Below are 25,905 nucleotides of genomic sequence, written 5' to 3'. Positions count from 1 at the left end.
CATGCGCGCATACAAAATCGTCGATGCACGGAGAGGGCTGCGCGGCTGTTTCTTTTGTTGTTGTTGTTGTTGTTGTTGTTGTTGTTGCAAGGCTTGCAAGGCGTCTCAAGGCTTGTTATTTCTGTTTTCGGCTCGGGCCAGGGAGAAAAGGGGCAAAGGCAGAATTGGGGCTGGTTCCAATCCATATGTACAGGCACAAAAGGAGGGAGAAGACGAGAAGACGAGAAGGAAAGACAAGAAGAAAAGAAAGAAGAAGAAGCAGAAAAAAAAGAAAACGGGATTGTCCTTGATTCTTGCGTCACTGCATGTTGAATAACTGCTTACATTGTGTGCTTCGCGGCTCCTTTTCCTCGGCTGCTGAAAAATACAACATTTTTTGCATGCAATCTATCCCCCAAACCAAAACGCCACGTCCCAATGCCATGCGATCTAAACAGCTCTTCCCCGTCGCCGAGGGCCAGCCTAGAGCTTGAAGCTGCCGCCAGTCGCCCCCTTTGCAGCCTTTGCCTTTTTCCCCTCCATGTCGGTGATTTCTCCCTTCCTGTTGATGACCTTGACGCCGCCCTTTTTGAGCTCGGCCATGGTGTCCCGCTGCATCTTGGCCCTGGTCCCCAGCTTGGCGCCGTTGTGGGCATCGGCGCCGCCGGCCTTGCGGAGGCGCTCCTTGTGGCGTCTGCGGCGACGCGTCTTGTCCTCGCGGGACATCTCGTCCCGGGCGACGGGCAGGCCGGCCCTGGTGACGACTTCTCCCTGGGCCACCGGGTCTCCCTCCGCGCCCGCCTGGTAAATCTCCTGCGGGGCCATGCGGGAGGATCCGCCGCCGCCGCCGCCGCCGCCGCCGACGCCCTGGGCGGTGGTTGGCTGCGCGTCCTCCATGCTGACGGCCGCGACGTCGGAGACGATGCTGATGGCCGGCGCGGCGGGCTTGGGCTTGAAGTGCCAGCTGGAAAGGGCGTCGAGGCGCCCGCACACGTCCTTCCACATGGCCTCGACCTGCGCCTCCTCCTTGCGGAGGTTCTCGTCCGGCTGGCCGGCGTGGGCGGCGTCCGGGTCGGCCCTCTTGACGTGCTCTTCCTCGTAGAGCTCGGCCAGGCCCTTGGTGGCCTTGGCGTCGTCGACTGGGGCGAGGCCGCGGCGCGCGCTGGGGCCGAGGGCGTCCGCGTCGGGCCGTCGGCGGAGCACCTCGTCAAACTGCTGGGCCAGGATGCGCCTCTTGACGAGGTCCTCGATGCCCTCCGTGACCTCGGGCGTGATGACGGGCACCGGCTTGCCGACGTGCTCAAAGTCCAGGTCCTGCTCGAGGAGCGAGTTGGCGGGGCGGTCGGCGGCGGCAGCCTCGCCGGAGAGCGTCCACTCGCGCTTGGCCACCGACGCGGCCTCGAGCTTGCGGATCTCCTCGGCGAGCCGTGCCTGCCGCCGCTCGTGCGCGGACCGCCTGGATTTTGGGTCGCCGGCCGACGCGTCCGACAGGGCATCGTCCTCGGAGCCGTCCTTGTCCGACTCGTCGTCGAAGAGGTCGCGCTTGACGTCTGCCATGGCCCGCTCCGTCTCCGCCTTGCTCGGCATCTCGGGCTCCAGGAACCGGACAGCGCTTTTCTTGGCCGGCTTGCCGGGCTTGCTCTTTCTGGGAGGAGGCGCGAAGAAATCCTTGTAGTATATCTCGTTGGCGTTGGAGCCGCTCTCCTGGTCCCCGTCGACACCGCCGTCGAGGTCCATGTCCTCGCCGTCGCTGGCACCTTCGGGAGCGTCGAGAGCCATGTCTCCAAAAGTAGGGCCGTCTTCCTCGTCCTCGTCCTCGTCCTCGTCGTCTGCGGGAGTGGCGCCGCGCGCTTTTTGCTTGTTTGACGGTTTCGCGTCGTTCTTGGGGGCGGCAAGGGGGTCGGCGCCCCAGTCTATGTCCTCGTCGTCGCTGGCTTGGTCGGTGGCTGGATCGCCCCTGGCGTCCTGGTCCTCGAACCATTGGGTCTGCTTGTTGAACTCGTCAATGGAGAAGAAGCCGTCGTTGAGGCCGTCGGGGTCTTGCACGAGTTCGCCGGCTTCGTCCTGACCTTGGTCGTCGTCGTCTGTCGCAGGTTGGGGATCCTCTTCAAGTTCCTCCCCTTGGAGATCGTTTTCGAGATGCGCTTCTTCTTCTTCTTCTTCTTCTTCTTCTTCTTCTTCTTCACCTTTGTCCTCGCCCCTACTCACATCTGCCGAGGCGTTGCCAACATGCTCGTCCTCGTCCTCTTCTTCATCCTCGATCTCATCATCCTCACCCTCATCCTCGATCTCATCATCCTCATCTTCATCCTCGTCCTCGTCCTCGCCCACCTCAAACCCATCTTCCCCAAACGTCACAACCCCAGGCCCCTCCCCAGCCCCCTCCGCAAGCACCTCGCCGCGCTCCTCCAACTCATCCACCAACCCCTCCGCCAACCCCAACACACCACCGATTATCCTCTTGGCCTGCTGCCACACCTGCCCGGTCTCAAACCCGTCAACATACAGCTTGCGCAGTCTCAGCACGTCGCCCTCCGCCACCACGCCCTTCCCCCCGCTCCGCTTTCTCTTCCTGCTCTCCTTCAGCCGTTGCTGCTGCGTCTCGCCGACCTGCGCGGCAAAGGCCTCCAGCGTATCCTTCGCAATGCTCAGCGCTTCGCTGGACATGGCCAGGCTCGGTTCCAGGTACTCGTGCCGGTTCTCCGGCAGCAGGCTGGCCAGGAAGGCAGCCGCGTCGCCGGCCGAGGCCGCATCGGCGTCTGCGAGCGACGCGGGCGCCATGACGGCCTGGCCGCTGAGGGTGTGGGACGTCGACGTGAGAGTCGGCGATGTGGCCGGCGCCATGGTACGTGAGGGCGGCAAGTTTGCTTGGCCGGAGGATTTCTGCTTCGTGGCTGCAGGCGCGGTGTTGATTTGACTGCGAAGTGGTATTCTGCCACCAGGGAAAAAAAAAAAAAAAAACGGGTTCACCGCCTGGCAGCCGCCCCGCTTTTAACCTCGACTGGAGGTTTCTTTGAAAAAGATGTATCGCAGTATATACTGAAATACCCGATAAAGTCACACATTGTGTGGCGTCACACTTTTGGTGCAGCAAGATGGATATCTTGTCTCGATGTGGCAGGTGAGCTAAAGGGTCGGCGAAGTAGACCTGACTAAAAGGACGCTGCAGTCAATATCTCGGTCGAGGAGTCAGTGATTGATCCGTTTCAGGACCATAACTGGTGGAACAACGAGACGAGCCAAAGATATCATGGTCACAAGTAAAAACACAGCTAGCCATCTTCCGTCTTTTTAAAAGTCTTGCTATGCTATTGGACGCGAATGTATTCGGCCAAAATGCATCAACAGCCTGGCTGACATACGAAGGCAGTGGTCAACGAAGAGTGAATCGAGAAACCAAAGCCTCATCTCGTCAGGTAAAAATATTAAAAAAAAAAGATATTACAACCCATGCTGTAGAATCTGCAGAGTGACGCTCCGGGAAGGGGGAAGAAAAAAAAAAGGGGGCAAAAAAAAACGCCAGATAATATCATGGGACCCCTTGCGCCGCTGGTCGATAACGCCACATTTTGCAAATAAAAAAAAACTTCTGCAGCGACAAATCCATTCCAGAAATACCCGTCATGTGCCTCTCCGCCCGACAGTACTCATCAGGGTAATCTTTTGCTTCTTCTTCTTCGCCTTCCTGCCTCCACCGACTCCGCTCGTGGTAGCATCCTGGACAGCTGCACCGGTGCTTGAGCAGGGTTTCTCGCCCTCCATAGCATCGATGGCTTCAATCTGCAACGCCAGCTCAGCAGTTCCCAGGAATTCCTCGTCCTTGAGCCAGCCATCGTCGATGGGCGCCGCCTCGGTGGGCTCGAGCTGCGGAGACGGCGGTATCACCCGGGTTCCCCAGACTGTGCGCTGCGTCGACGGGCTGGTTGACATGGACGCCAGGGTCTCAAATCCCAGCCTCGGATCTGGCGGGGTGGCCCCAGAATGGGCTGTCAACGGCTGGAATTCTGAAAGATTGAGCACTGGCGGGTCGTCTTGGTCCAAATTCTCCAGCACGACATGTCGACGTGTCGTGATTCCGATGGCGCCTCTCAGGGCAAGAGCCTCCAGCCGTTCCGACTGCAGACGCTCGCGCTCCTCCTGAGCCGCCTTCTCACGGTTCCTCTTCCTCCGCTTCTCAATCTCGGCAGCGAACGTGGCCAGGATTTCGGACGGCACGATGTCGGTCCAATCACACTCCAGGAAGTTAATGATGCACCCTTGCGGCAGGTGTGCGAGGTACCTTGTACGCTTACGAAGAAACTCATCCACCACATGGCCGGTAGAGATGTGCTCGATGCGCGGAAGCAGAGTGGATGGGAATGCTGCAAAGGACCCGTACTTGGCCTTGAGAATCCTAATGTCAAGCGGCGACAAATACAAATGCGGGTGGGAGCTGTAAAAGAAGAGATCCGAGTGCGTAGACGGCTTGATGCCTGCCATAATAGACGCAGAGTCACCAGTGGCTGGGCATTTCAAGGCGTCGGTCTTGTCCTTGGCCGAGCGGATAGCCCGGACAGCCTTTTGACTCCATTCCGAGTCCTGGCCAAATAGAGCCTCGTCCTCCTTCTCTTGCTTCAACAAGGACACGATCTCTTCGTCGTACTGAACGGCCATGTACTGTGGGGTTCCCTTCATGATTCTGGCGTAATCCAAGACATTGGCTGCGTAGTGCCAGGGTACATCATCACCCGAGTTGAGCACCTCGGCACCGCCTTCGCGCGGCAAAGCCAGAGCGGAGTCGGCCTTTCTCGCCATTAACCGCAGGACCACGTCGTCGCCCACTCGGGGGAGAGGGCTCTCCTGTCCGGCGTAGAAGCGCACGGGCCGGACCTCGTGGAGATGGATGGTGTCCTCGCAAATGGGGCATTTCTTCCATCGAGCCCCCCTTCCTGGCTTGGCGTTGTCGTCGTCGTCGTCGCTGCTGGAGTTCATGAAGCGCATCACGCAGGGCAGGCAAAAGATGTGGCCGCACTTGGCCATGCGCGGAGCCGCAGGTTCCGAAAGGCAGATGGGGCAAGAAGCCGCCTGAGATACGGACGAGGCAATGATTTGCAGGACATTGTTCCAATCCAGCAAGGTGTCGGCATCCGCTTCATGTTTAGTGTAGAGTCCTTCCGGAGAAACTACGAATCGGTAGTTTGAGTGGACGTATCTCGACTTGTCGGCCGCGTGGTGGCCGGACCCCAGGCCCCAAGTGGCATAATTTCGGCGGTGCGGCCTCGGGTCGTAGCCGTAGCTATGGTCCTGAAACGGCCGAGACGTGGTGTAGTTTAGGAGATGGGTGATGGAGGTTTGGCCCCTCCTGCTCGATGGATTTCGGACTGCTCGAAGCTCCGCCATGGCATCGTCCTCGTCGGGATTGCCGTTCACCCTCTGGTCGGGGATGGTGGGCCGCCGCTGGTTCTTGTGCTGCTTCCGGGAAGCTTGCCCTTTCCGCGGAGCAGGTTGCGAAGAGGGGGAAGAAGACGACGACGGATTGGATTGGCTCGGCCGACGGAAGGATTCGAGATTCGAGGTTGCCGGGCCGCCCTGCGTCTGAGATGAATGAATCGGCGGCGTGGAAAGGCTCTTGCCTGCGCCAGCGTTGGATGAAATCATGGCTGGCCGGTCGGATGCCGGCACGAGGGAAATCGGCGGGGAGAATATGGCAGCCAAAGAGAGCATACTATGAGGGAGGAACAACTGCAAAGGGATGACGGTTTCCCGCCTGGTCCTTTGTTCCGATGGCCACGGTCAAGCGTTCCTCCAAGCCGAGCATGGAAAGGGCGCGGCAACCGATTCGCGTTCCGGGAGGTTGCTTGCCCTTTACTCCCTGTACTAGGACGGAGATTCTCGGGGTGAAGAGCGGCGTTCAGGTCCCTGGCCACGCGGCTCACGACTTTAAATAGACAAAGGGGAGAGGAAGGAAGAGAAGAAACAGGAGAGACAAGAGTAGGGAATGGTATGGATGGACAAGGCCACAACCAAAGTGAACTTTGCGAGGGGGTCCAACTGGGATGGGACGGACCCCAGCAGTGATGGATGTAGGAGAAGGGCAAGAGTCATTGGCGGGGCGGGGCGCAGGGCAGTACATAGTACGATGTACGTCGAGTACGGAGCACGGAGTACAAGGAAGAAGTCAGTCTGGTTGGGGTGCCACGTGACGCCACGCAGCAGCCATTATGCCTTGCTTTCAACCGGCTGTACTGTGCACGGCGCGCCACCACGAGCATGTTTTGTGTGTTTTGCGTCAATGGGAACTGAACTACCTCTCGGAACAGAGTACGGAGTACGCAGTACCTAGTACCTGGGAGGGTTCATGACGGGGCTCTCGCTCAAGCCCTTGGCTGGTGAGCATCCATGTCGCCCTTGGCATTTCCCGCTCTTGTTCAAGACCCCCGACCTGCAATGTTCAAGAACGGAGGGGAACACGTTTTCCCCCCCGTGTCCGAGGCAAAAAAGCACCGCATCAGCTCTCGCCACCCCTCCCTCACGGAGCACGTCTTGAAAGCGACAAGAATGGCCAGCAGAAGCAATCCCTTCACTCTTGGGACGCCTTGTCGAGCGCCTTCTTTGCCTCGTTGATGGCATCCTCGACGGGGACCAGGTCCCCCCTTCAGCCACTGCATGTTTCCGGCTCCTCCAGCCAAGCTCGACGGGCAAAGATCAAAGGAGCCTACAGCTCAGCAGAGGCCTTTTTTCTCAGGCGGGATGGGGGAATGCCGGCCGGCCGGCCGCTCTCGTAGCGCAGCCAGACAGACCAGACGGCTACTTATCCGAAGGAAAACGCCAATAGCCGGCCCGAGGGACCGGTGCTTCCGTGTCTCCAACGTGCAACGTGGCTACGGCGCAGCGCGGCGCGTATAAGAATGCTTCTTCCTCTAGGTGCGTAGGGTAGGGAGGTACGTGGCAAAAAGAAGAAAGAAAAATCGGCGGATAGCTCCAGGCCGCTGTAACAATGCTCAGATGCTATACATACAAATTGCCTGTATCAATGATGAGAAGTCGTACAAGCCAGCAAGAGGAATTGCCAAGGGCCTGCGCATAACTAGGTGCCTAAATGACGGCGTCGTGCTCGAGACCGAGACCGACTCAGACAAGCTTACAGTACAAGGTACATACATGCTTGGAAAGAAAAGAAACCCGGTGCGGTCCGGTACATGTCTGGTACATTCTGCCTACCATGTCAACAGGTCCAACGTCCTCTGCGCTGTTACTCCCAGCAGCAATGTCGTCCTGGAGCCTCGCTTCATCGCACACCACCTGCACAGTCCCAAAGTCCAGCAGAACAAGTACCAAGCGGCACCGCCAGATGGACCGGACCGACTCTTGTGCATCGCATTTGATCACAGCTACACCCTCGCCGTTGTTCACAGGGCCGCCGGCGCAGGGATCAATACCAAACCAACCAGACGCCAACTGGGACCCCCCGCTCTCCTTCTCTTATTTTTGTAGCAAAGTTTTCTTCAAAGGGGGAATCATTCGACAACAAAAGTCGCAAAGTCACTCAACACGGTAACCATCATATACTGTCAAGCCAAGCCAGCAACCATGACGCAGTGTCCCGCCAGTCTTCATTACAACGGAATTCCCATTTCCGAGACCCAGATTTAGAGGAGGACAAAGAGGGAGAAAAAAAAAAAAAAAAGTGAAAAAGCGAAAAAAAAAAAGCGAAAAAAAAATGTGAAAAAGGTTGCAACAAGAAAGAGATGGCTTCACATTCTACTTCAGCTTGGCTTTGAGCTTGCCAAACATGACGCTCAAGCGATTCTTCTTCTTCTTCTCGTGGGTTGAATCAGCTGGCTTGGAGTCGGACGAGGTGCCGTTGGCAGCCGCAGGCTCCGTGGCCTTGGCCTCGACCCCGTTGCCGTTGCCGTTGCCGTTGACGGCGGGGGTCGCAACGGTGGGAGCCTCGACAGAAGGACCAGTAGGCTCAATCTTGACGGGAAATGGCTTTGCTTCGAATGGCTGAGCCTCGGCGGGCGAGGGCACGGCAGCGGCGGCAGCCGTGGCAGCAGTGGTCTCGGGAGCCAAGTCGCCGGCGGGTTTGGAAGACTCGTCAGCAGCAGGCTTCTTCTCAACCTCCTTCAGAAGCTCGGCCTCTACCGCCTTCTTCTCTTGGACAGCGGATGTACTGGCGGCTGCTTCGGGGCTCCCGCCGGCTTCGGCGATTGAGTCCTTGACTTTCTCGGGAACTTCAGGGGAGACGTCGTCAAGGGGGCTGTCCTTGCCGGCTGCGAGGGCCTCTTGCGCCGAGACAGGAAGGCTGCTCAGGACAGACTCGGGCAGGGTCTTGCTGATGGTTTCAGTAGTGGCGCTTATGGCATTGTTGACGACGGGCGTGGCATCCTCGGAAAGCTTGGTGACGGCGGCAACGGCGGCGGCAACGGCGGCGCTGCCAGCCGCCGCGGCGGTGGCGAGAATGGTGCCGGCGTTCTCCCCCTTGTCCGTCCCCGCGGATGCAGCTGGAGCTTCGGGCACCTTGGCCTTGATCTCTTCCTCAACCTTGGCCTTGTCCTGAACGGTTCCCGCGACAGCAGAGGCCTCGGGCGGTACACCAGCCTTCTCCTGGCTCTCCCTGACGACCACGGGCACCTTGGGTTCCAGAGGGACCTGGCCAGCGAGGGCAATGGTGGTGGCGTCGGGACCGACGGAGCTGATTACGGGGTTGTTGACGTCACTCTGGTCGCCCATGGGCAGGCTAGACTCGGGGATCATGGTGCCGGATACTGGGGGGAGGTCGGTGCTCAGCACGGGGGCGGTGGGCAACGCGTCGCTCTGGTCGTAGGATTCCTTGTCCAGTTTGACATGTTGATGAATGTCTTGGGAGGTGATGGAATCGGGAATCTTTTCACCGGGGGCGAGCTTGATGGGGTTGCCGATGCCGGCAGTGGCGGGGAGAGGGCTGATGCTGACAGTCTTGTCCTGCAGGTCGGCATCCTCAGCGGCCGGAGTCACGGGGAAGCCACCTGGAACATCGCAGGGGGTTGCCATCGGTTCCGGGGTCTCAGGCACGGCAGCCACAGAGCCGACGGCGGCGGGCTGCTTGTTGGCGGCCTTGCCCTTCTTCTTGTTCTTGGCCATTTCGACGACGGTGGTGGAGTCAGGAGAGACGGTGTTGAGGAAGGGAGCTTCTGCGGTTAATTCAGCTGGCGCAGACAATGTTGGCAAGACGAGATGGTCGGGGGTCAAGAAGTTGTTGACGTTGCCCTCGTGATCTGGCTCGTGTGGTAAGGACTCGTCAATGGTCCAGTTGTTATCGACGACGAACTAGATGCCCAGGGCAACGAGTAGAGAGAGAGAGAGAGAGAGAGTCAGTACGACGAAACCCAGCTTTGAAACCTGTAGGCGACAAAATGTGGGCAAGACAAAAGCGGTTTCAAAAAAGGGTAACGGTAAATGGGTGCAGAGGGAAGGTGTAAGAGAGAAGAGGGGAGAAAAAAAGAAAAAAAAGAGGAAAAAGAGGAAAAAAAAACCGGGTAAAAATCGACAAGGTGTTCTTGAGACCACACGAGGCGGGCGTGACGTGAGATATATGCCAGTTGTGGAAACTGGCGCAGGGGGCTGAAGCTTCGTACTGGCTGCTTTGTGTGCCGCCTGTGGGTCCCGCGTCGTTTGTGGGAGGGCTTTTGCGCTTTCTTGCGACTGGCACCTGGCACCGGGGCTATCGGGGCTGGACAGGTCCATGTCTGGTACGTGTCCAACTGTTGACCTTTGGCCCCAATGGGTTCCCGTGCTCCTGGTGCTCCTGGTGCTCCTGGTGCTCCTGGTGACTGGTCTGCGAGTCACGGTGAGACATGGGGTCTGAATCTTGACGAGAGCCGCGATGCTGTTTCGGACGAGACGCGGCAGCGGGGTGGCCAAGCTCAAGTGACAAGGCCGTGAGTCCCAGACAGGCAATATATTTGGTCAAGCTGGTCTGGTTCCTCTTCTGCTGTTGTAGAGGCGAGCGACCTGCCAGGTTGGTGGTCTGGTTCCCCGTCGACTCGACGGAAGCAGACAGAAGCTGCTGGTCGGATTGATGCTTCCAGTCAGCCGCAAAAGTCTTGCGGTGCGGCGCCTTGGCGCGCAGCCAGCCGCAGATGGGCACAAGTCGGCGGTGGGGGGGGGGGGTGTTCTTAGCGCAGGCTCGTCCATGTCTCGGTCTCGCCTCTGTCTGGCGGGAAGATGTCTTGGGTCTTGACCGCATCCAGCCTCGGAGCCTTTCGACTATCAAGTCCCGACTATTCCGGCCACTGATCGTGTGACGGGCTGCGGTTGGACGCGGCCCAACACACCGCGGCAGGGCATGAACCAACTGCCTTTTTTTCTTCTTCTTTTTTTTATTGTTTTTTTTTTTTGGTTTTTCTCTCGCGGCCGTTGCATGGGACAAGAACAAGAGGCACCAGTGATGGGGGGATGGCGAGTGCTCAGTATCGCAATCTCTGACAAACGGTTCCGAGTTCCAACAACAACGGGCGGCGGGCTGAAGCGAACTGGGCTCGACTGACTGGCTGACTGGCTGGCTGACTGACTGGCTGGCTGACTGACTGGCTGCCCTTGGTGTCCATTGTCGACCCGTCATGTCGACTATTGCAAGCTGCTGCAGGGAGCTCCAGCGCGCCACTGTCGGAGTCTCATGCTCTCCTTGCAACCGAGAAGCAGCAAAGGCAAGGCAGAAGCTCGGGTCGGACCGGTCGGATAGTCGGATCGTCCGTCAGATCAACAGCTGCGTCGTCGCAGGCCCGGACCTCGGCCTCGATAAACATCACCTCGCGCACACCATCATGTCGGACGGCGTCTTTTGAAGTGCAGGTTTGTCACGTTCGAACCTCTTCTCGGCAAGCTCGGCTGCATCCCATCCGGCGTTGTAGCTGCTGCATGTATCGTATGCCCCTCGCCGCCTGAGCGTACCAGCCCAATCCCCTCGTCATGGACGGCTTCCCGTGGCAGCTGGCGTGTCAAAAGCAGGGAGGGAACACGAACGTGGGCGTGATCCAAATCCAAAGCGGAGCGACCAAGGGGGACGAAAAAAACAGACAAAAACAGACAAAAACAGACCAAACCAGACCAAACCAGACAACATAGACAACAGACAAGGAGAGAGGAATGCGAAACAGCGGCCGCCCCAAGACTCTGGGCACCGCGCAGCTCACCTTGTAGTAGATTTTGCTCGAGGCATGTTCCTCCGGAATCTCGACAGTCTTGAGGAAGACGCCCGCCTCCTGGTCCAGCTTGACCGACTTCGTCCACCCGTCAAAGGAGCCCGTGACGAGGACGTCGGACGTGTCAGCAGTGGGGTTCGCCCTGCATCCGTAGACGGTTGCCTTGTCAGCAGACTGGACTGGCGTGATTCGTGAATAGAACAAGACAAATCGGCAGCCGTGTTTTCGTCTTTCTTTCTTTCTTTCTTTCTTTCTTTCTTTTTCTCTCTTTTTTTTTTTCCGTGTCACGGCTGTTGCTGCTAGGGGCCGAAGCTCACGATCGTTCGGCGCAGGAAGGAGCGGTGGGGGAGAAGCCGTCGAGTTGATTGAAGCTTTCAAGCCATCTTATCCGGCTGAAGCGGGCACCCAGCGGCAAGAAGCACAAGGACGGGGAAACAAGGAGTTCCATCACCTACCACTTGAACGTGTAACGGGCCATGGTCGCGGTTCGGCTGATCCCCGTGCTGCTGTTTCGACCCGGAATCTGCGACAAAGAGGTTTCTTTCCTGGGGAGGGAAAGAAAGAGGCGAAGGAGGAGGAGGAGGGGGGGGGGGGGGGGGGGGGGTGTGAGGGGTCGCGAACTTGGGGTTCGAACTTGGGGAGAGGTGGGAGAGGACGAGAAGCTTCAAGCCATCCGAGCAGCTTATGTCTCTTTTCTTCTTCCTTTTTTCTCTCACGCACCCCGTCCCTTCAGGGCTTTTTGTTGGGAGGGCGACCGGACGACGGCTTTTATTAGGCTGGCTTTCCCCCTATCGACCTGCCTGCCCAAACCTGGTGTTCAATCAATCGCAGGGGTACCAGGCAACTGACCGTTGTTGACTTGACGGCTGGGAGCACAAAGGCCACAAAGACGCACCCACCGCACCAGCACAAGACTTGACGGCAACTACCAGAGTACATACATACATGCAGTTACGGAGTATACATTTCTGGCGGCTATGGACCCTACCCGTCCGCCCGCAACCATTGGTGCATGCTACGCTAATCCAGCCGGCCAGCGTATTGCTTGTTTTACATGTGTACGGAGTACATGGCGTCTGGGCGGGGGGCCAGTGCATCGGCAAGCCATCGGCAGCCATCAATGGAGGGAGCACTGAGAGAGAGAGCGGTCAGCGGCAGCTGAGGACTTGGCAGCAGCGTACGGCCGTCTCGCGCCCGTGCGTCCACCGTCACATCACATCTGACTTTCCCGACCAGCCTTCCTGGCTGACGAGGCCAGTCTGCTTTCCAGCGAGTAGGCAGTACATACAGTACAGGGTACGGGGTACGGAGTACGAAGCTGGCTTGCAGGTGGGCTGCATACCAGGTAGGTTAGGAGGTACCTAAGGTAGGTACATGCTATAAATCATCAATCCCACCAGGCTGCATGCTGCATTTCCCGTGGGTGGTCCTTGTGCCCTCCACCCCGCGCGCGTCATGGCTGCGACCGAGGAATCAAGCGTTGCCAACCGGGCTACCGAGTAGATGGTCTCTCTCTTGTCGAAAGACGTGATGGTCTCTCTCTCGTCACAGACGTGATGGTGATGTAGCACGTCGTGCGATAGCAGTCTGGTTCCCTGTCTGGTTCCCTGCCCACCTCCCTCGGCACCCCTGTGCACCTGGCCTGGCAGGGCCGCTGATAGTTGACCAGACCAGTCCCCAACGCAGCACTAGCACGCCCCGCCAAGGCGAAGCCCCCCAGCGCCAGTGGTGCCCCCAGCCATCCATGATCCACCCACTAATTGCTACATAGTTTCGTCCGCGCAAGTCGCGCCAACCTAGCTGCTTCCAGCTTCCCGCGTCTGGCCCATCTCTCATTCCCTCGCCTGCCTCACGCCCCGCCGCCCGCCGCCCGGCGGACCACGGTGCCGCGTACGGTGCTGCTCCATCCCCCCCCCCAGCTGGTGCTCGTCGAGTCTTGCCTGTGCTCCGTATACTCCGTAGCGGGACATGCACGTGCAAGGAAATGAGCCGACTTCATCCCAAAGAAAATGAAAATGAAAATGAAAATGAAAATGAAAATGAAAATGAAAATGAAAATGAAAATGAAAATGAAAATGAAAATGAAAATGAAAATGAAAATGAAAATGAAAATGAAAATGAAAATGAAAATGAAAATGAAAATGAAAATGAAAATTGATACTGAAATTGAAATCGGAATAGGACTAAAAAAAACCCCTTGCATAATGCCTCGTATCTCGTCAAAACATGGTCTCGTTTGCCGCGCTGAAAACCCCGCCCGTTTCACCCCGTCGCCGTGAGTTCCCCCCCGTCTTGATCGTACAGCCAGTCGCTGTTCACGTCAACCATAAAGTTGGTAATGTTGAACTCGCTGGCAGCCGCGGGGGATTGCCCGGGGGATTGCCCGCCGCTCTGCACCTCCGTCGTCGTCGCCGCCGCCGCATCCGCCGCATCCGCCTCCTCCCCCTCCCCCTGGCCGCCAAATGCCAGCCGCGGGACGTTGAAAAAGTCAAAGACGTCGAGGTACTCTAGCTCGTTGGCTGCCGGCGCCCGAGCCGGCGTCACGCTGCGCCGCAGGCTCGTCGCCGCGCCGCCTTGCCGCGGCTGCCGGGAGATCAGCAGCTCCAGGTCGAAAGCGGTGCGCCGCATGTCCGCCAGGATCCTGACCGAGCTCGGCGCGACGCCGTCCCCCTTCGTCTCGCTGTCGCGGTGCTCGTCCAGGACCCGCTGCAGCAGCTCGCGGTACCTTGCCGCCACCGGCCAGTACCGGCCCATCTCCCCCAAGGTCTCGACAAACCGGCCAATCTGCGGCGACAGCCTGTGCTCGACCGTGGACCCGTGGACGAGCAGCAGCCTTGCCGAGACCCACATGGTCCAGGCGAAAGGGGGCCCCAGCTTGGGCAGGAGCCCGTTCTGCGCGACAAAGTCCCCGAGCGCCGCGATGCTCTCCACCGCGCCGTGGCATCGCTTCGAGGCGCTGTACGACGGCGTGAAGATGGGCGACCGAGTCGTCGGGTACGCCGCGGACGAGTGGAGGCGAATTACCGCCGTGTGGTACGTCGCGTGAAGCATCACCAGCGCGCAGTTCAGTTTCTTGCTCCCCGCCTGCTGCAGCAGCTTGGCCATGTTTCCGAACTCGGCTGGCAGCCCAAGACGCCAGGTCGCGAGCCTCTTGTCCAGCTCCTTGTACCGCAGCTGCCATTGCTCGACGTCGCCGAGGGCGCCAATGTCGACCGGTTTTTTTAGGAATGTGTGGATTTTGGACAGGATTCCCAGAACCTCGATGTAGTAGGCCAGCGGGCCGACGTTGCCGGGCTCGCAGACCTCGTGCGCGGCGAGCTCCCCCTCGTGGCCGCGCTCTCTCGCCTTGAACCATTTCGTGTCTACCCGCTGATTCTGCATCCACAGATGGTCGCGGCACGGGAGCGTCCGGTCGATTTCCTTGTCCGCCAGGGAAAACTCAAAGGCCGTGGCGATTGTGGCGTATCTGTCGAGCACGTATACCATCCAGAACAGTCTTCGCCGCGACTCATCCTCCACAAAGTCTTTTGGCTCGGGTAGTATCATGGCCCGCAGAGTGTATATCGAGGCGTAGCTCGGGGATACCAGAAACGAATTGCTCTCGACCGCCAATCCCAGCTGCACGACCGCGCGCGTGATGAGCGCCAGTATGTTCCAGCCCGGCGGGCCGTTGCTGCTTCCCACAAGGTCAAGCGCCACAATCACCAGCGCCTGAAGCGACTTGACCGACGTGTTCTCCATGCCGTACAGCAGGACGCGCTCCTTGCAAGCTTTGTGATAGTGATGCCGCCGGTCCTGCGTGAGTCTTGGATCGGTCGAGTACCGCATCGTGGTAGTCACAATGGCGCGCAGCAGGATCCCATCAGTCTCCTCCAAGGCTGACGGTCCAAACAATGAGTCGAGAGTCGTTTTGCGGTGTAGGATGGGGCACCAGGTGTTGATGTGCTTGAAGAATAGGTCCACAAGTGCGTATAGGAGGTCGTAGGGAGGCATGTCCTGGTCCTGGGGCGCCGAAGCGGCGGTTGCTTGATTCAGAGGCCCATTTTTCGGCGGCAGAGACGACGAGCTTCGGGGATAGTAGCCTTGGCCGGGCGCTGTTATATGCGCAGGGGACATCGGAGGCGCCGCAGGCAGTCCGCTCATGGGCACGGGAAACCCATCCGGAGCCGCAGCATGCTGAGGCACACCGAAGTCAGAAGGCTGCGAGGCCGGAGCAAAACTCGACGCCCTTTGCAGCAACAGGCCGCTGTTCTCGGCCTGAGGTGCGGCGGCGTGCTCGGATGATCTGCACAGGATTGCGGAACGATCCCTGGGTGTCTCATGACCACTTGACAAGCTGGGATTGCTGTTTCGAATGCTGGTCGCGCCACCCAGCGGAGAATTCGACGCAAGCGCACTCTGAATGATTTCCGAATGAGACTGAAGGATGGCTTCCAGTTTGTCCATGCGTTCTTGCAGCTCTTTGCCGAACCCTGCCCTCAAACCAGGCCGTCTGCGTTCCTTGTACTCGCAGTTTGCGCCATTGCGCGCGCACCAACCGCAAGACGGCTGTCCACGATCGCACTTGACCTGTGATGCCACTGGCTGTCAGGGAGGACTGCTTCTGCATGCTGAAGACGCGTCGACGTGGCGAGCCCAAGTTGGGGGGGATGGGAGCTTGCCAGCTGGGTGTTTGATGCACATGGCTTGTGGCAATGTCTCACCTTTCTCTGCTTGCACAGCTCGCACCTGGGAACAAGGGGTCAGTTCCTGATTCGGTCAGGATTCCCAGCTGAAGAAGTTGGCAACAGGAAAGACTGGGGGACAAAGAGAATCAAGAGTGCGGTGGGGTGGAGCAGACGGCAGCGTTGCATCAGATCAGGGCTGCCGGTGCAAGAGGACTTGGGCCCCGTGGAGGAGCAAAAGGTGTGCAGAGCAAAAAGCCGCCAGACGGACAACATGGAATGGCGAGAGGCAAAGATGGGTCAGGGTCAGGACGTACGAAACTGAGGTGGGACGTTTGCGCTTCCCGTGCTGAGTGGCGGCATCGTCCTGGGCATCGTCCTGGTCATCGTCGCTGTGGGAATCGCTGTCCGGTTCGGTGTGAGGGCGGGCAAGGGCCGAGGCTGGCGGCGACTGTTGGGTGTCGTATGCGTCGTCGTGTGCGTCGTGCGCGTCGAGTCTCCTCCGGGCAGTCGTGCTAGGCTGCATAGTGGCAGGCTGGCAGCGCTGGGACGTCAGTCGCTCGGCGCGCGCGCTGTACAAGGGCCGACAACTGAGCAGCGCGGCCCTAGCCGCCGTGATGGTTCGAATGATTGGGTGAGTAGACAAAGGTCGCGCGGGTTGTTGTTAAGGCGAGATTGTGTGGGGAGGAGGAAGCCGAAGCCAAGTCTCGGGGCAAATCTAAGCGACCGGGGGTGTGGGGGGGGGGAGGTGGGGTGGGCAGGTCGGGGCAGGTCGGGGCAGGTCGGGGCAGGTCGGGGCAGTCCTGCGGCAAGTAGCCGTCAGCACCAGTGAGTCTGGCAATTGCTGCTTTCAGCTGAGTTCCATTCTGTCTCGTCCTTGATTTCAATGGCAGCCTCATCGCCTCCAGGACGATTCGTCGATGCGTTGGGTAACAGATAACAGATAACAGATGACAGATGACAGATGACAGATAGCAGATAGCAGATAGCAGATAACGGGCGACCTTTGTTTCGGTGGCGATGGCTCCACCAGGCTCCCCGGTACCTAGGTACCTGGCTCGTGGCAAAGCCCTAACAAATTTCGGACATTCGATGATGTCAGCTCTGCGCATCGTCGACAATTTCCCGCAGTCCATAGTCCATGGCAGAGCGACTGGTCCGTGATTGCTTGCGCCGAGACACGGCACGGTCAGCCGATCTGACACGGCATAATACTCCATCAGCCATTGCCTTTGCGGAACCGAGCACGTACATGTCTCCAGATATGCAATCCCCAATGTTTTTTTCAGCGGTGGGGCTTGGCGCGTTTCAGTTGACACCCACGATCCAACCTGTGCTCGGGTCATCTAGGCCCGAATCGAGGAGAGGCTCGAGGCGGCATGCGACTGCAACATGAATGCTTGCTTGCAGCCTGGTTGACGTCCCGTCCCAGACATCAAGACATGCCTGGGCTGCCATCTCTGGTCCGCATCTTGTCGCCCTTGCCCCACCGCTACCGTTGCCCATTCGCAAGACCCCTCCCTGCCGTTGCAGATACTAAATCCCCATCCCCCACGGGGCTTTGTCGTTTGTCTGGTCTTGACTTTTTCTTGACTGGAAGCTTTCGGTTCATCCTGTCTCCCATGTCAAACCGCCACTCGCTGCCATGGCGTGCAGTGTCAGAAGCTTCCCTACAATCAAGGCCATCCGATCCTTCGTGATTGGTGGCGTGGGTTCCGGTACGTAGTGGCAAGACGCGAGGAATCTCGTGGTTAGCTTTTTTTTCCCCTTTTTTTTGTTGACCAACTGTCGCTGCAGGTGGTGACTATCACAACGTAAAGGGCGGTCACTGGTAAGGCGTGTCCCCCGTTGCCCTTCACATCTTGTTGGAGGATTGGTGGCTAACTTGAAACGCGCCCGCTCAAGGTTGATCGACAGCGACATCTCAACACCCTGCTCAATATGGGAACAGTATCGCAAGTCGCGAACGAGCTGGGGTATCAACATCTTGGGGTCCTTTCTCGTCGAGATTGAAGCTTCGGATGGCACCGTCGGGTTGGCCACGGGGTTTGGAGGTGCGGCAGATGATTGCCCTCTTCCCCTCTTCCCCTTTCCGTTCTCTCACGTTGCAACCTTGGTAGCGGCGCAGCGGCGCAGCTTTGTTCATGACTGACAAGAATCGTGTCCCGTTAGGCCCCCCCGCCTGCTGGCTTGTTCACCAGCACTTTGAACGTTTCTTGATCGGGGCAGATCCTCGCAACACGAACCTCCTCTTCGAGCAAATGTACCGCGGGTCCATGTTCTACGGTCGCAAGGGACTGCCCGTGGCCGTCATTTCCGTCATCGACCTCGCCATCTGGGACTTGCTGGGAAAGCTGAGGAACGAGCCCGTGTACCGGCTCATCGGAGGCGCTGCCAGGGAACGCCTCAACTTCTACTGCACCGGCCCGGAGCCAACCGCGGCTCGCGACATGGGCTTCTGGGGCGCCAAGGTACCCTTGCCGTTCTGTCCAGAGCAAGGCCACGTCGGTCTCGGAAAAAACGTCGAGTTTCTCCGAAACCACCGAGAGTCGGTCGGGCCCGATTTCCCCATCATGGTTGACTGCTACATGAGCCTGAACGTGTCCTACACCATCGAGCTCGTCGAAGCCGCCAAGCACCTCAACATCAGCTGGTGGGAGGAGTGCCTCTCGCCCGATGACACGGACGGATACGAGCAGATCAAGCGGGCGCACCCTGCCGTAAAGTTCACCACGGGAGAGCACGAGTACTCCCGCTACGGGTTCCGCAAGCTCATCGAAGCGCGCAACCTGGACATTATCCAGCCCGACGTCATGTGGCTGGGCGGCATGACTGAGCTCCTCCGCGTATCTGCCATGGCGGCCGCCTACGACATTCCCGTCGTGCCGCACGCCAGCGGGCCCTACAGCTACCACTTTGTCATTTCTCAGCCAAACACGCCCTTCCAGGAGTACCTGGCCAACTCCGCCGACGGCAAGAGCGTGTTGCCCGTCTTTGGAGACTTGTTCGTTGACGAGCCCATCCCCACCAAGGGCTTCTTGACCGCAGCAGACCTGGACAAGCCCGGGTTCGGCCTGACCATCAACCCTGCGGCCAGGTCCAAGTTGATTCCTTCAGCCTACTTGTTGAGCCCGCCGCCGAGGCCGGCTCTGACGCTCGTCGACCCAGTAGAGACCGAAGAATGAGGCGACGAACCCGACGGGGCAAGTCTCGATGGAGACGGGACACATGGTAGATGGGCTGGATGGCATACCACATTTCGGGCCGACTTTGTGCGCACGGTGGTTGCCGTTCGACTAGCTGGACTCGGATGGCTTGGACTAGTTAGGTAACACAATGAGGAGCCCAATGTTCCATGCGTTGCGTACGCTTCTGATCTGACATGGGCATTTCACGCCTCGACATCCATCGTCAGGCATTCATTCTCCTTGCCTCAGATGCCTTGTACGGCGTCCGTAGCATTTTGACCGGTTTGTGAGCCCAACTTCTGCCCACTGTAGGATATGCTGGAAACAGGGTCCTCAAGCGCGAATACAACCTGGGCAGGATTCCGACCCTGAATCAGAATGAGTTTGCACATGTAGAACTCGCTTCCGCTGTGTTTTTTGCCCTACGCCGGGTGCTAAGCGCTGGCGTGCTTGCTGTTGCCACGTTCCCCGTCAGTTGCGCGGTGCCGCTCGCTTCGCTACCTTGGGCAAGGTTAGCCCCCGGCTGCTCGCTTGTAATTGCACCGAGGCTTGGCATCCCCTCTCGTGCGGGCGGTTCTGTCACGGCCACTCGAGGACCTTTAAATAAAGGAACTTGCCCTGCGGGTTTTGCACTCGATGCAGCCCGTCGCGTGGACCACACACCAGATTCGATTCATGCTGCGTATACGTCGACTCGGGCCATTGAGATCCCGCAGCGGATGTTTTCCGCGCTGACCATTTGAGGGAAAAACACTCGCACACACCAAGCTCGCCTGATTTTCCATAAAATAAAAGAAAAAAGAAGAAGAAGAAACGAAGGCAGGCAAAGAAGCATTCGACATCATCATGCCTTTGGTCGGTCTGCTGGCTGGCAAGACAGCCATCATCACGGGCGGCACCACTGGCATCGGGCGAGCGATATGCCTCGAATATCTCAGGCAGGGTGCCAACGTGGTGGTGAACCACCTGGGATTGGACAAGGACAGCCACCACCTTGACTCGCTGCTTTCCGAGGCCGAAGCGTTGTCGCAGCCGCCGCCGCCGCCGCCATCAGCATCGTCATCGCAGGTTCCAGATGCAGGGCGCAGCTCGGGCGCAGACGCGCAGGCCGTGGGCAGATTAGCCCACCAGGCCGGTGACGTGAGAGACCCGAGCACGGCAGCCAGGCTCGTTGCCGCGGCCGTTGATCTGTCCCCGGCGCGGCGGCTGGACATTTGCGTCTCCAACGCGGGCATATGCACGTTTGCGGACCTGTTGACCCTGTCGCACGACCTGTTCGAGGCCACGGCGAGGACGAATCTCGACGGGGCCTTTTACCTGACGCAGGCGGCGGCGCGTCAGATGGCGCTGCATCAGTCGCCGCCGGGGGGGAGCATCATTGGCGTGTCCTCGGTCTCGGCCCTGGTGGGAGGAGGCCAGCAGGCGCACTACACGCCTACCAAGGCGGGGGTGCTGAGCCTGATGCAGAGCAGCGCAGTGGCGCTGGGCAGGCACGGCATCCGGTGCAACGCGCTGCTGCCGGGGACGATCCGCACGCAGCTGAACGAGGAGGACCTGGCGGACGACGCCAAGCGGAACTACATGGAGAAGAGGATTCCGCTGGGCAGGACCGGGGCGCCCGCCGACGTGGCTGGGCCGGCCGTCTTCCTGGCGTGCGACGAGCTCAGCGGCTACGTGACGGGGGCGCAGCTGCTGGTCGACGGCGGCCTGTTTGTCAACCTGCAGTGACGGCGACCTGCCGGGGCCCATGGGAAGCCTTACAGGTCTCTCCGGGGGAGGCTATTTGCCGATGACACGCGGTTCATGCCGTTTTGATCTGGACGCCGAGGGCGCGCTTTGGCCGAGCCAGCCTGCTTGCTGTGTTGCTGCTGCCGGCATGTGAAGAAGACGATGGTCGACGTTGACGTGGCAGGACATGTGAAGATGCGAGATGGATGCATCATGATGGGTGCGTCACGATGGATGCATCATAATTTTCCGAAGCCAAGCACCTGGGCAGACGGCCCGTGTCAAGTGCCGATTCCCTGGATGCCAGCTGCCAGCCCAGCTGCCAGCCCAACTGCCAGCCTGACGCACATCTACATGCTGCAAGTGTCCTTGGCGTCGCAGATGGCCCAAAACAGACACACGGAAAATAGCAGCAGCAGCGGCAGCAGCAGCAGCATCAAGCATCGAGGCCAGGTCACACATGCCAAGTTCACAGCGCCACTAATGATGTCATTGTACCCATGACTGGACGCTGCGGCAATGGCGTAGCAGGTAGGCATCTAAAGTATCCATCCGTTACTGTGTGCAACAAGACCCCGATGCCACTGTTGTGAATGTCGATCGATGATTATGCCGCTGAAGTTGCTGATGCCGCTGTTCCGATAGCGGCGGGCAGCCTGCAGTACGTACCCTATGCCTGTGCCTGCTCCTGTGCCTGCGCCTGTGCCTGTACCTGTACTTGTACCTGCACCCACCCGTACCTGCGACCTGTATCACGACCCCAGGATGAATTGCTTGTGTGACTAGGGGCCCAGGGGCCGAGAAACAGTGAGCAACAGGGATCAAAGGTCTCAAGAAATGCCGCTATTTGCACATGCAGCCAAACTGGAAAATGATGGCCAAAGATTGTGTCAGTGTGCAGAGGCCTGCATGCAACCCGCCCGTGAGATTCCTGCTCGAGACCAGAGATGCCAGAGATGCCAGAGATGCCCTGGGGCTCTGTCCCTCACCGCTTGGCAAGTTATCAACGGACCCTTATCTTGTAGGTTCTCACTTGGAACAGATCGCCGCGCTACGGTGGATCTAGAGGGACTTGTTCGTCAATTTTACCAGGATCCAGGCTTGGCGTTTGGGAAATCCGGACAGGGCGCTTAACGGAGCCGCCCTAGCCTGGCGGGACTGATGGGTACTTCGGACCGAACGGGCAAAATAAATAAATAAACAGAGAACGAGAGAAAAATGTGGAAAAAAAAATAATAAAAAAATAGGTCCAGCGCTGACGTCACTGCGGGCCGTCCGACCTGGGTCCCTTTGTTCCAGTGAGGGTCCCTTGCGTCGGTATCATCCCTTTGAAGGTGCAGGCTTTGTATCGGACCAGGCCGATAGAACACCTATAGTAAAAGATACATCAGCAGGCTGAGAGCTAGAATACTCGTATAAGTACTAGCGAATCCCGGATTCATCAAAAGCTGTATCGCCCTTATCGCACTTGTGGCACCCGTAGGGCATATGGGGCGCTGTGAGGCGATTCCCGCTAATCTGGCCGCGGGCTCGAAAATAGGCCTCGTTACGCCCCTGTCAATCGGCTGTTCAATGTGGCGGTATTCAAGGCAGACGAAAACGCGTCATCCATGGCATTAACGCTCAAGAAGTTACTTATGCCCTGCTGTACTATTGTAAATGCCGGAATCTACCTCTAGATGAGGATTGTAGTGATATACCTTGGGTTTGGCGGCTGGGCCAGTTGCCAAGGAGGTACGGAGTACGGAGCACCAGCTGGGTATCCAGAAAAAGGTGGGTCTGCTGCAAAAGCCTGCAACCTTCGCTCCATCAAAGGGATATCATCATGACACCAAACTCCACCGACGGTCCCATTCAACCCATTCAACGTCGCAAAGCAGCAGAGCGGCCGCATGAACCCCACACCAGCTCAGAAAAGCCGACTCCGTACGGAGTACTCAAGCTCTCAGGCCCTCTTTTTTGATAACAGCCTTTGGCGCCGGTGGTGGAACCGCCCCGTCAGTCCGTCCATCGGGCATCTCCTGGCCAGTGGCCGAATCGTTTAGCCATCGGCATTACGTTTTGCCCTTTCTTCATCCTTGTGCCAGGGCTCCAGTGAGACCGCGCGTCGAAACCACAGCCTAAACGACGAGCACGAGCTACAGAGATTTTGCCCTGCCGGAGTGGAAGAGATTGACGACGTCTCGACATCTCGAGAAGGCCTTGGCAATGGCACACCATGGGCCTCTTCAGCCACCAGTTTCAGTGTCACCTTGCCTCTACAGGCTAGCACCGAGAGCTTCGTGCATGTACCGGCGAGTCCCCTGTTGATGCCGTTGGGACGCGGCGTTGCGAGGTATGTATTTTGTCGGCCGAGCAAATCACCTAGTGTATGTTGAGCGGACTGACAAAGTGTACCAGGAGCACCCAGGCTTCACATAGCGCCGCCGGCTTCAAAGTTCACGCCAACTCAACTGCCGGCAGCATTGCCTTTTGGCAGCGTATCCTAGGCCGCAAACGACACCATGTACCGACTGCAGTCCCAGCCTGCGACGAGACGTGCCGAAGCCGCTGTTGTATCTTGATCCGCCGACATGGTCATGCAAACGACGGCATGCTCAACTCCTTCCCAGCCATGGCCGGCCGGCAAAGCTTGGAATTCCACATCACGGCGCGACTTGTCGCAGCTTACAACCTTGCATCGGCGCGGGCCCGGCGGGCAGCACACCTGGGTCTGTGGCTAGTGATTCGCTGGTTCGGTTACAGTATGCCGTCACCAAAACATGTCATAGTCCAAGGATTCCACCGAAATGGAACTCCAAAGTGGATGGCCGGCCCCACGCACACTATGTACATGCTCGGATTCCCTTGCGTACCCTTGTTTTGCTCGAGCGGAACGAGTTACTTGCTCTAGTTCGAGTTTTACGTTGGTTGCGTTGCATCAGGTACCTTGTAATGAATGACTCGGCTTGGTCGAAAAACAACCTGCTCAGAGACCACACGTCACACGTTGTGCTGTCGACTCGAGGAAAGTCGAAACAGCACAATGAGCGAGGTGACCCTGACAAAAAAAGATGTATAAAGGCGCCATCATGTCCCATCGTTTCGAGACGGTTGACATGGTATATGCCACCCCCCAATTTTCCCGTTTATGCCCCCCCCCCTTCACCCGTTCCCCCCAACTCGAACCTCTTGTCCACCCATAAAGACCTAGGAGAAGCAGTATACTTTGGTGTCGTCGTATCCTAGACTTCTCCAGCACAAGTCATCGACAGTCATGGCAGCCAGTCAACAACAGCAAGTCAACTTCTACCAGTCTGTCCAGCAGGCCAAAGATGGTCTCGACCAATGTTCATTCTCTTCCTCGACATCCAGCTCACCCGGGCTCGCATCTTCGGCCAGCTCCCGGGCCAGTATTACCGGCGTCGACACACCCTCATCACCCTATACGCCATCAAGTGTTGCCGACTCCTTTGTGTTTGCCTTTGACATTGACGGCGTACTTGTGCGCGGCGGCAAAGCTATCCCGGAAGCTATCCAAGCCATGAGGGTTCTCAACGGCGAGAACGAATATGGCATTCATGTGTAAGTTGGGCCAAAACCTCTGCGCACCTGAAGGGGGTTTCATTTCCAGGTGTCATTGCCGGCACAAAGCGAGAACCACCATCTGCGACTCGTACACGCTCACACAAGTGTGCACAAAAAAAGGAAAAAAAAAAAGAAAAGAAAACAAAAGAAAACAAAAGAAAACAAACAAGGCAATGCTGACAGACGCGGCGCAGACCTCACATCTTCCTCACCAACGGTGGGGGCAAGACGGAAGAGGAACGCTGCCGTGACCTCTCGAACCAGCTGCTGCAGGACATCAAGCCCGGGCAATTCATCTGCGGGCACACCCCCATGAGGGAAATGGCCGAAAAGTACAACACGGTGCTGGTGATTGGCGGCGAGGGCGAGAAATGCCGCCAGGTGGCCGAGGGCTACGGATTCAAGGACGTGGTGACGCCCGGCGACATCATCAAGCACGACGCCGCCACGACGCCGTTCCGCAAACTCACGGCCGAGGAGCACGCCAACTCGCGGGTCCGGGACTTTGACGAGGTCACCATTGACGCCGTGTTCGTCTTTGCCGACTCGCGCGACTGGGCGGGCGACATCCAGATCATGCTCGACCTGGCCATGTCCAGGGGCGGACGCCTGGCCACGCGGAGCGAGACGTTTGACCAAGGCCCCCCGTTCTACTTTTCCCACAACGACGTCGTCTGGTCGGCGGCCCACGAGCACGTGCGCCTGGGCATGGGGGCCCTCCGCCGCATGTTCGAGGTGACGTTTGACGACCTGACCAAGGGCAAGGGCAAGCTGAGGACGCACGCGTTTGGCAAGCCCCAGGTGCCCACGTTTGAGTTTGCCTCGCGCCTCATGAGGCAGTGGCGCCAGCGCGAGCACGGCATCTCCGAGGCCCCCGCGACGGTGTACTTTGTGGGAGACACGCCCGAGAGCGACATTCGCGGCACCAACGCCGTGGACCAAAAGGCCGACAACGAGTGGTACAGCATCCTGGTCAAGACGGGCGTGTACCAAGAGGGCACCGAGCCGGCCTACAAGCCGCGGGCCACGGTCGACACGGTCCTCGACGCCGTCAACCACGGCATCCGGCGCGAGATGCAGCTGAGGCACTCTTGGTCGCTGAAGCAGGGGCTTGAGCAGGCTGCCAAGGAAGCTGCCATGCTCGAGTCTAGCTGAGGCGTCGAGTCGCTGGGTGGAAGTTTGTCGAGGAGTCGAGGAATCTTTTCGAGCCGAGCGTCTTTTTTTTTTTTTCTCCTGTTCTTTTTTCGTTTTTCTCCCTCTTCACCAGGTTGCAAGACGGGGGATCCGTTGGCCTTTTTGTCTTTTTTTTTTTTTTTCTTTTTTCATTTTCATTTTCATTTTCATTTTCCATCTTCTCTTTTACCCCCCTCATGCTATCCGGCGGATGTTCCGCTCTAGGCGGCTAGATTACATGACGCACCTGATTACCCGGTGAGCGTCACCGGGCCCAGGAGACCAATACATGGTATGGAAATACAATGAAAACCACCCCCCCCCCCGGTCAGGGTCAGCGATGCAGGTAGCCCCCCGTAGCATAAACGTGACAGACAGCGACACCGCGTCTGGTCCTTTCTTTGGGAGCCCCCCATCATGGTGAAGCGTCGTCTGCGCCAGCCT

At 58.4% G+C, this 25,905-nt stretch overlaps 9 protein-coding genes across 9 annotated transcripts; 5 read left to right on the top strand and 4 right to left on the bottom strand.

The window, feature by feature from the left end:
- Positions 1-462: 462 nt before the first annotated feature.
- On the bottom strand, positions 463-2,823 carry UV8b_04713 (uncharacterized protein; the record flags this gene model as incomplete). Its single annotated transcript, XM_043142211.1, has 1 exon — positions 463-2,823. One exon carries the CDS (start codon positions 2,821-2,823, stop codon positions 463-465), a length of 2,361 nt encoding a protein of 786 aa, XP_042998145.1.
- A 777-nt stretch (positions 2,824-3,600) lies between these two features.
- On the bottom strand, positions 3,601-5,616 carry UV8b_04712 (uncharacterized protein; the record flags this gene model as incomplete). Its single annotated transcript, XM_043142210.1, has 1 exon — positions 3,601-5,616. The coding sequence occupies one exon, from the start codon at positions 5,614-5,616 to the stop codon at positions 3,601-3,603; it is 2,016 nt and encodes a 671-aa protein (XP_042998144.1).
- Positions 5,617-6,250: 634 nt separating this feature from the next.
- On the top strand, positions 6,251-7,452 carry UV8b_04711 (uncharacterized protein; the record flags this gene model as incomplete). The annotated part of the gene is made up of 2 exons (XM_043142209.1): positions 6,251-6,286; positions 6,964-7,452. The coding sequence occupies 2 exons, from the start codon at positions 6,251-6,253 to the stop codon at positions 7,450-7,452; spliced, it is 525 nt and encodes a 174-aa protein (XP_042998143.1).
- Positions 7,453-7,719: 267 nt separating this feature from the next.
- Positions 7,720-11,619, bottom strand: UV8b_04710 (uncharacterized protein; the record flags this gene model as incomplete). Its single annotated transcript, XM_043142208.1, has 3 exons — positions 7,720-9,267; positions 11,133-11,283; positions 11,597-11,619. 3 exons carry the CDS (start codon positions 11,617-11,619, stop codon positions 7,720-7,722), a joined length of 1,722 nt encoding a protein of 573 aa, XP_042998142.1.
- Positions 11,620-13,403: 1,784 nt separating this feature from the next.
- On the bottom strand, positions 13,404-16,331 carry UV8b_04709 (uncharacterized protein; the record flags this gene model as incomplete). Its single annotated transcript, XM_043142207.1, has 3 exons — positions 13,404-15,710; positions 15,845-15,869; positions 16,123-16,331. The coding sequence occupies 3 exons, from the start codon at positions 16,329-16,331 to the stop codon at positions 13,404-13,406; spliced, it is 2,541 nt and encodes an 846-aa protein (XP_042998141.1).
- Positions 16,332-17,450: 1,119 nt separating this feature from the next.
- UV8b_04708 (uncharacterized protein) lies at positions 17,451-18,990 on the top strand (the record flags this gene model as incomplete). Its single annotated transcript, XM_043142206.1, has 4 exons — positions 17,451-17,523; positions 17,603-17,636; positions 17,711-17,859; positions 17,978-18,990. 4 exons carry the CDS (start codon positions 17,451-17,453, stop codon positions 18,988-18,990), a joined length of 1,269 nt encoding a protein of 422 aa, XP_042998140.1.
- Positions 18,991-19,839: 849 nt separating this feature from the next.
- Positions 19,840-20,721, top strand: UV8b_04707 (uncharacterized protein; the record flags this gene model as incomplete). Its single annotated transcript, XM_043142205.1, has 1 exon — positions 19,840-20,721. One exon carries the CDS (start codon positions 19,840-19,842, stop codon positions 20,719-20,721), a length of 882 nt encoding a protein of 293 aa, XP_042998139.1.
- A 1,825-nt stretch (positions 20,722-22,546) lies between these two features.
- On the top strand, positions 22,547-23,614 carry UV8b_04706 (uncharacterized protein; the record flags this gene model as incomplete). The annotated part of the gene is made up of 3 exons (XM_043142204.1): positions 22,547-22,647; positions 22,841-23,056; positions 23,122-23,614. The coding sequence occupies 3 exons, from the start codon at positions 22,547-22,549 to the stop codon at positions 23,612-23,614; spliced, it is 810 nt and encodes a 269-aa protein (XP_042998138.1).
- A 363-nt stretch (positions 23,615-23,977) lies between these two features.
- UV8b_04705 (uncharacterized protein) lies at positions 23,978-25,443 on the top strand (the record flags this gene model as incomplete). The annotated part of the gene is made up of 2 exons (XM_043142203.1): positions 23,978-24,285; positions 24,483-25,443. The coding sequence occupies 2 exons, from the start codon at positions 23,978-23,980 to the stop codon at positions 25,441-25,443; spliced, it is 1,269 nt and encodes a 422-aa protein (XP_042998137.1).
- Between the last annotated feature and the right edge of the window lie 462 nt (positions 25,444-25,905).

This window comes from Ustilaginoidea virens, chromosome 4, assembly GCF_000687475.1.
Source record: "Ustilaginoidea virens chromosome 4, complete sequence".
NCBI classification, from domain to species: Eukaryota; Fungi; Ascomycota; class Sordariomycetes; order Hypocreales; family Clavicipitaceae; genus Ustilaginoidea; species Ustilaginoidea virens.
This window is presented reverse-complemented; position numbering and strand designations above follow the sequence as displayed.